Below are 8,887 nucleotides of genomic sequence, written 5' to 3'. Positions count from 1 at the left end.
CCGTTGGCCTGGAAACCGCTAGGCCTTGTGATCTGCCCAGCACCTGCATCCCCCTCCCCATTTCCTTATCTTGCTCTTGAAAGCTGCAGTCATTTTAACCTCAGACTCAGAGAGTAACTTCCATGATTTTTGCTAGGCCTCGGCAAGAACCTAGGTTTCTGCAAAGTAAGAGGCTAGTGGATAGCCACTCTCTTGACTGAAAATTTCCCAGCCTCTCCAATGTAGTGATCATTTTAAGGTAGGTGATGTGAAGGACCTCGGCCAGAGACTTGGACAAGCAGAAGGACAAAGAATTCACTGTGAAGTTTATGGCATCTCTATTGTATAGTAGGGTTGCCAGCCCTCCTGGATTGGCTGGGAGTCTATTGGAAGCCAAGATCACTCACCCAATGTGTATTGAAAGCAATCCAAGACACTGTGGAGATCTGCCCTGAAGCATAAATGTTGAAGCACAGCTGGATTGACCAAAAGTAAACAGGTGATCTGGAGGTTATGGTGACCCCATAATGCTGTGCAAAGTGGGTAATGACCACTGAGCCTCATCCCCTCAGCGGGTGGGGTGGGTATTATCCGGCTTTCACCTGGAACAAACAGGCTGTGGGTGATTTTTGAAAAACCTGCAACTTCTATTTGGCTACAGGGAGAAGAATGAAATGTCTGTCTGCTGTGAAAAGATGAAAACCTCTCAAACCACTTCCTATCCCCTTTTAAAGAATTTGTCTTTCCAGTTTAGACCTAAACCAACCTCCTTTCTAAGAATGACAAGCGGATTTCCCCAACCCCATGCACATCCCCATCTCTGATGTCAGAGGCTACTTTTACCAATCAGAGCCGTATGCAATACAGTCCCACCTCCATCAAGCACAGGGTAATGGCTCTGAACATCCATGACAAATAGATGGCCTGGTCCAAACTACATTGTCCTTTGTCCAAAAGGGGTCCAAGATCCCAAACATTTTAGGTGGCACTCTTCAGCCTTACCAAGTGTTAGGATTTCTGTCACAAGAACACACTCTGTCTTGACTGGGTCCTCATGCCTCCAGCTCAGTTGCAAGCCTGGCAACGCCTACCAATAGAGGCCCAGTGGTTGGGGAGGCCCACCCCAGTTTGAACACCCCCAGACCAGGGCTGGGGCAGCCAAGGAGGGCCTTGACTTCCCTGGCAGAAAATCCCACAGCCAGAGATTTGCTAGTAGACAAGTGGGCATGTCCATCATCGCCACAAAGGAGAAAACAGCAGCAGAATCTGCCGACTTGCATCCCCTCCCAGGTGTGAAGTCAGCATGCAGACTGACGAAGCTGACAGGTCATCTCCCAACCACTTTTTGAGAATCGGGTCCCATTTAAACGTGATGCTGGTGGGACAGAAAAAGTTACCTGTGCAAAATGGGCGTCCAGGAAGAAGATTCTGTCTTCTCCTGCTTGTCTTATTTGACTGTCAATCCCACCACAATCCATGCAGCTGTCTGTACCTACCAGTCATTTGTTACAAAGCAACCCACCTTTTATTCAACATACCACAAAAGACCACCCTTGAAACACGGCAAGAAGAATTACGTATTATCTGTTGAATAAGCTATGAGTATAGCCAAACTTAGGGCAAAGTGGACCCTAGTCAGATGACCCATGACTTCCAATCAGGGATGATGATATGGAGAAGTCTCTAGATGGTTCAGACTGGTTCCGGCCGGACTGGGTTCCTAGGAGTGAAGAGTGAGATCATTCCCCCCTCCCAACTTTCCACAGATGAAACAAGCTCCCAATTAGGCTGGTATTTTGGCTCGTCCTTGAAGGGGTCTTATCGGCCTGGTAACAGGCTGCAGGTGCATCTTGTTATCCGTGAGCTCCGCTAGGCCTCCACAACTACAAAGCAAAGGGCCTTGCTGTACCTGGGCTGAGATGTGGCTGTAGAGGGACCTCTGGTGGCTTCTCTGCGACCCTTTTGTTCTCCTCTGATTCTAGAGACAATAGGTATGCATCATGACTAGCATCAATTTTTACTAGTAGCCACGAATAACCCTCTCCTCCTTGACCATGTCCACTCCCCTCTTAAAGCCTTCCAAGTTGACAGCCATCACCACATCCTGGGGCAGGGAATTCCACAATTTAACTATGCGTTGTGTGAAGCAATACTTCCTTTTATGTGGTTTGAATCTCTCACCCTCCAGCTTCAGTAAATGACCCAGCGTTCTAGTATTATGAGAGAGGGAGGAAAGCTTCTTCCTGTCCACTCTCTCCAAACCATGCATAATTTTATAGACCTCTTTATAGACCATGCATAATTGTATAGTCTCCCCTTAACCGCCTTCTTTCCAAGCTAAAGAGGCCTAAACATTTTAACCTCATACAGCAGTTGCACTTGCCCCATGATCATTTTGGTTGCTTTTTTCTGCCCCTTCTCAAGCTCTGCAATATCCTTTTTTTAGGTGTGGTGACCAGAACTGTACACGGTATTCCAAGTGTGGTCTCGCCATAGATTTGTACAAGGGCAGTATGATAGCAGCAGTTTTATTCAATATTCCTTGCCTAATTATGGCCAGCATGGAATTTGCCTTTTTCACAGCAGCTGCACACTGGGTTGACATCTTCATCAAGCAATCCACTACCACCCCAGATCCCTTTCTTGGTCAGTTGCTGCCAGCACAGATCCCATCACTGTATATGTGAAATTGGAATTTTTTGCTCCAATATGCCTCATGTTACACTTGCTCACATAGAATCTCATTTGCCATTTTAATGCCCATTCCTCCAGTTTGTAGAGATTCTTTTCTCTTAACAGTCTGATTTTGTTTTAACCAGCCTAAATAATTTGGTGTCATCTGCAAACATGGCCACTTCACTGCTCACCCCCAACTCCAGGTCATTGGTGAACAGGTTGAAAAGATGTTCTATGGTTTTCTTTGGGTTTGTCTTGAGCAAGCTGTATGCAAAACACAAATGCCCATGCATTGAATAAAGCTACAAAGAAATAACAATGCTCTGGCTCATTCAACAAATTAATTATATTAGCCAATAAACACTTTCAAAACAAGCACCAGCAGGATATTGTAGTTGCAAAAATGCTCACTGTAGCTCCTTCAAGTGAGTATCTCTGTCTGAGGGGTTGGAGCAGATGTGACTATAGCGTAGGGCTTGGCTATAGACAATGGACAGTTTGATATAGTTGGGGTGGTACCTGGAGGCTTGTAAATCTGTTTGCTGATCTTAATAATTCTTAATAAACACACAAATACATGCTAGCAAACATGAACAACGCCCCGAAGAATCATGGAAATTGTAATATGATACAACAGGAAGGTAGGACAGGACTGTGCTTCAGCTGCCGCTGTAACTGAGCCCCTCATGTGGGCACTGGTTGCCTGGGGAGGCTCAGCCCCCCCTGGCCAAGTTGGGGGGGGCTTGAGCCCCTCAGCCCTGCCCCATAGTTTACGCCTATGGTGGGGATGGTTGGGAAGAAGGTGCTGATGGACCCCGTGGTTGATTGACATGAGGTCCTGAATGAGGAAGGACGTGGTCAGGCTCTCTGCCTGGGGCCCAATGGCTAATCTCTGCCACGTTCTGTGACCATTCCTGTGATGTGGGAGGGGTCCTGGGCTCTTCTTGCCGAGAGCGAAAGAGCCCCAGCCTGGAAGGGCTGTGTTTGGACCAACATGAGACGGCATAGAATCATAGAATCACATGGTTGGAAGGGACCACCAGGGTCATCTAGTCCAACCCCCTGCACAATGCAGGAAATTCACAACTACCTCCACCCCACACCCCTAGTGACTTCGTGCTCAGGAGATGGACAAGGTGTCCTCCCTCTCATGATCTGCCTACGGTCATAGAATCAGCATTGCTGACAGATGGCCATCTAGCCTCTTCTTAAAAACCTCCAGGGAAGGAGAGCTTACCACCTCCCGAGGAAGCCTGTTCCACTGAGGAACTGCTCTGTTAGAAGATTCTTCCTAATGTCTAGATGGAAACTCTTTTGATTTAATTTCAATCCGTTGGTTCTGGTCCGACCTTCTGGAGCAACAGAAAACAACTCGGCACCATCCTTTATATGACAGCCCTTCAAGTACTTGAAGATGGTTATCATATCACCATCGGCAGAGGTGCCAAGGGATGCCCTCTCTGTAGAAGGTGGGGGGGCGGCCTACACGGGGGCTTCCCTCACAGTCTGGGCCTGGCCTCACTGGGACTGAGATATGGCAGTAGAGATAACTCTGCCGCCTTCTCTGCCACTTAGTGATCAGCTGGCATTTCCATCTGACCTGGGAAAAGTATAGGGTCAGTTTCGAGGTGGCTTTGAACTTTTGCATTTATGGGCATGCTGAGGGACCCTCATTTTGTTTGTTTTCCCTATTAAACAGGAGCTCAGATGGCCAAACCTGACCTCATATCCTGGCTGAAAGAGAAGGACGACCTGTTTCTCCTGAACGGTGAAAAAGAGGAAGGATTTGCAGGTAGCCGCTTAGATGTCAGTCTTGGGCCTGCACTTGTTTCCAAGGGCTGGTGGTTCTCTGTGGCCTTGTTTATCCTCACAGTTTCAGTTTCTTCAGTGATTCTGAAGGTTCTAGCAGATATAGAGTGCCAAGGTAGAATCCAGCCTCTTGCAGAGGAAATCCTGGTTTTCCCTACATATCTGAAACCCCAGCCAGGATCCGACTCTTCTGATTAACAGCCAATTGCATGCTGTTTAGATTAGCCACCCAGGAAGCTGATTTTGTACCCCAGGAAATGTGCAGGAGTAGTCTTAGCTGGGGGGGGGGGATGGGAGCCGGGCAATTGTGGATCCATTGTGGATTGGAGGGGCAGCCAGGCTGGGCTAGAGCTGAGGGGGATGTGCCCCAGATTCTGGGTGAACAGCTGCCTTTTCTGGGAGGCAGGAGTGCTTCTCCCTTTGATGTGAACTTTTTGTTAGTCTTTAAGGTGCTACTGGACTCTTGTTCTTTTCTACTGCCACAGACAGACTAACAGTACTACCCATTGTGATTTACCATTATGATGATGTTAAAGTAAAATAAATCAATAGTTTCCAACTTATTGTTCACATCAGACTACCACTTTCTCTGGCTGCCTGGCCACCTCTCTTCAGACACTCTGCCATATGCGTTAAAGCAGAGTTAATGATTTTTCCCCTCTGGTAGATCGTTTTTTCTTTCTTTTTGGAACAGTTCCCCAAAAAAACATAGTAAGATTGAGAGCATTGTTATTATCCAAAGCTCAAGGTTGCAATTATTCAAAGTTTTAGATGTTAAGGCAGGTTCCACAAGAATATTGAACAGATAGGAAATAAGACCTAGGCTGACTTTCACCACAATGTTTGTTTGTGAGCAGAACTCCTAAATGGCTCTAGATGCTGTCTGATCTTCAAAACGGGTGAAAGACCTCCTCACGAAAGCCAATTGTAGACCACTAATCAGTGAGCCTTCTGTTTCAGAAGGGCCTAGGGCTAATCTGATAGCCCTCTCTGGCAATTAATGCCTCCGAACAAGAGCTGCAAGAAGGCACAGTTTGGTAAGCAACTTCACTCGGTCACAATGACAGCTCCTCCTTACAACTGCATCACTATGAGCAGGAGGTCTCTATTGTATATTGTCTCTCTTTGTTCCTCTTGCTGTGTTCATTACTGATTGGCTGTTCTGTCGACTTACCTCCCTTGAAATTTAGAGTGCAAACACAACCACAGTTCCAGAAAATTCTGACACAGATACTTAGGAAAAATGTCCTCTCCTCACAGCAGGTTTTTCTTTTTTTCAATAGGTGGCGTGTGGAAGTCAGCAAAGGAAACATCTGAGCATCCAGTCGTGGAGACAGAAGATACCTATTCAGATGTGAAAGAGAAAGATGACTATTGTGATCTACTGAGGAAAGAGGGGCGGAAACACACACCTCAAGGGAAAAATGCTTCTAGTGTTTCACAGAGGGGTGACTCTCTTCTGCAGAAAATAGACCAAGGAGACAAAAGAAAGGAGCCCGCGTCAAGCAGAGAAAATATTCCTGAAAAAGCAGATATTAATATTCACTGGAGCACCTATAGCAGAAAGGAAAAATATAATTGCCTGGAATGTGGAAAATGCTTCACTCAGAGGGGACACCTTACCGTCCATCAAACAATTCACACAGGGGAGAAACCACATAAATGCCTGGAGTGTGGGAACAGCTTCAGTCGGAGAGACAGTCTAACTTCTCATCAAAGGAGTCACACAGGAGAGAAATCATATAAATGCCTGGAGTGTGGAAGCAGCTTCAGCAATTGTAGAAATCTTACTGTTCATCAAAGAATTCACACAGGGGAGAAACCATACAAATGCCTGGAGTGTGAGAAAAGTTTCAACCACAGAGGACACCTTACTATCCATCAAAGAATTCACACAGGGGAGAAACCATATAAATGCCAGGAATGTGGAACATGCTTCAGTCGGCGAGACAGTCTAACTGCCCATCAAAGAAATCACACAGGGAAGAAACCACATAAATGCCTGGAGTGTGGAAGCAGCTTCAATAATAGTGGACACCTTACTGTCCATCAAAGAATTCACACAGGGGACAAGCCATGTAAATGCTTGGAGTGTGGGAAAAGCTTCAGTGATAGTGGAAGCCTTACTTGTCATAAAAGAATTCACACAGGGGAGAAACCATATAAATGCCTGGAGTGTGGAAAAAGTTTCAGCATCAGTGGGAACCTTGCTCGCCATCAAAGAATTCACACAGGTGAGAAGCCATATAAATGCTTGGAGTGCGGAAGAAGTTTCAATCGGAGAGGATACCTTACTTCCCATCAAAGAATTCACACAGGGGAGAAACCATATAAATGCCTGGAGTGTGGAAAAAGCTTCAGTCACAGTAAAAGCTTGTCTTTGCATCAACAAAATCACACAGGGGAGAAACCATATAAATGCCTAAAGTGTGGAAAAAGCTTCAGTGACAGTAAAAGCTTGTCTTTGCATCAACAAAATCACACAGGGGAGAAACCATATAAATGCCTGGAGTGTGGAAAAAGCTTCCGTCACAGTTCACACCTTACTGTCCATCAAAGAATTCACACAGGGGAGAAACCTTCAAATGCCTAGAGTGTGGAAAAAGCTCCAGTGATAGTGGAAACTTTACTGCCCATCAAAGAACTCACACAGGGGGAAAACCATATAAATGCCTGGAATGTGGGAAAAGTTTCAGCCTCAGGAAAAGTTTGTCTTCACATCAAAGAATTCACACAGGGGAGTGACTGGAGTGTGGGAAAAGTTTCAATCACAGTGGACACGTTACTGTCCATCAAAGAATTCACACAGGAGTGAAACCATTTAAATGCTTGTTGTGTGGAGAAAGCTTCAGTGAGAGAGACTGTCGAATTTCCCATCAATGCATTCACACAACACCAGCTCTAATAGGTCGGGGAAGTTCTTAACCATAATTTGTTCTGTAAAGGAGGTGATATTTTCCACCTTCACTGTCCCTTCCCCAATGTGGACCCAAAACCACTTACATTGCTCTCCTTCCCTCCCTTATATCCTCACAACAACCATGTGAGTTAGATCTGATGACACTGACTGGCCCAAGGACCCTGAGCAGATTCTGTGGCAGAGGTGACATTTGAACCTGGTTCTCCTAGATCCTAGACACACTAATGACTATACCACACTGGCTCTGATATCTCAGGTTTGTTAAATCTCCTTTGTTTTGTAAAGGAGAGGAATATGTTCCACCGTCCCTGTTTGTGCCCCCTTCCTCCACACTGGGGACACAAAGGGGCTTATGTATAGTTCTCCTCCTGTCTATTTTATCCTCACAACAATGCTGTGAGGAAGAGCTGAGTAAGAGTATGTGAATGGGACAAAACTCGTCAGCAACTTTCCATGGCAGAGTGGGGATTAGGGTTGCCAGGTCCCTTTTCACAACTGGCGGGAGATTTGGGGGGCGGAGCCTGAAGAGGGCGGAGTTTGGGGAGGGGAGGGACTTCAATGCCATTGAGTTCAGTTGCCAAAGCGGCCATTTTTCTCCAGGTGATCTGATCTCTCTCGGCTGGAGATCAGTTGAATTAGCAGGAGATCTCCTGCTGCTACCTGGCAGTTGGCAACCCTGGTGGGGATTCAGATCTGGGTCTCCTTGCTCCTACTTCAGCAGTACCATTGCTCCCCCCAGGCTCTGATAATCAGGGAGGTGGTTAAGCCCCCTGAATGTGAACAGACTGCTGGACTTGATGGACCTTGGTCTGATCCAGCATGGATTTTCTTAGGCTTTTTCATATAAGGGATATTTTCCACCCTCTCTGTCTGTGCTGCCAGCACTTTACTGGCTTCTCCATGGTAAACAGCTGAGGGATGATGTGTGTGTGTGTGTGTTAAGTGCCATCAAGTCGCTTCCGACTCATGGTGACCCTCTGAATGAAAGTCCTCCAAAAATGTCCTATCTTTGAGGGATGATGTAGAGCTTTATATATGCCAGGATATTCCAGTTCTCTTCATGTTTGGCACTTCAAATCCCATTATCCAAATGTAGGTGGCCAGTTTTGAAACTCTTAATGTTCTAATGAGGTATGGCTGACACAGACAGAAAGTGTTTTAATAAATAAATACCCCCTTGAATCATGTGGAAAGGAGGGATATGATTTTACATAAACAAACAAACAAATCTTTAGCTTTCATTGGAAATAGCACATGGAGAGGGGAGTGTTCTGGAGATAATGGGGGCCATTATGTTCCCTTCATTTTTAGCATTGCAACTGCCATGATTCTGCAGCTGGTTGCCAAGTTTGAAAGGCCTAGGTTCTCAAAGATGGCTAGTAGAAGTAAGAGTGTGTGTGTTAAGTGCCGTCAAGTCACTTCCGACTCATGGCGACCCTATGAATCAGTGTCCTCCAAAATGCCCTATCTTTGACAGCCTTGCTCAGATCTTGCAAATTGAGG

The 8,887-nt window shown here is 46.1% G+C and overlaps 1 protein-coding gene across 1 annotated transcript; it reads left to right on the top strand.

Annotated features, from left to right (window-relative positions):
• Nucleotides 1-1,205: 1,205 nt before the first annotated feature.
• Nucleotides 1,206-7,036, top strand: LOC130493426 (zinc finger protein 501-like; the record flags this gene model as incomplete). Its single annotated transcript, XM_056867161.1, has 4 exons — nucleotides 1,206-1,269; nucleotides 4,355-4,447; nucleotides 5,748-6,893; nucleotides 6,951-7,036. Coding segments are annotated over exons 1-4 (1,389 nt in total), but the record flags the coding sequence as incomplete, so codon positions are not given.
• Between the last annotated feature and the right edge of the window lie 1,851 nt (nucleotides 7,037-8,887).

Source organism: Euleptes europaea, chromosome 1 (genome assembly GCF_029931775.1).
Source record: "Euleptes europaea isolate rEulEur1 chromosome 1, rEulEur1.hap1, whole genome shotgun sequence".
Classification (NCBI taxonomy): Eukaryota; Metazoa; Chordata; class Lepidosauria; order Squamata; family Sphaerodactylidae; genus Euleptes; species Euleptes europaea.
Note: the sequence above shows the minus strand (reverse complement) of the source record. Positions and strands in the feature narration are given on the sequence as shown.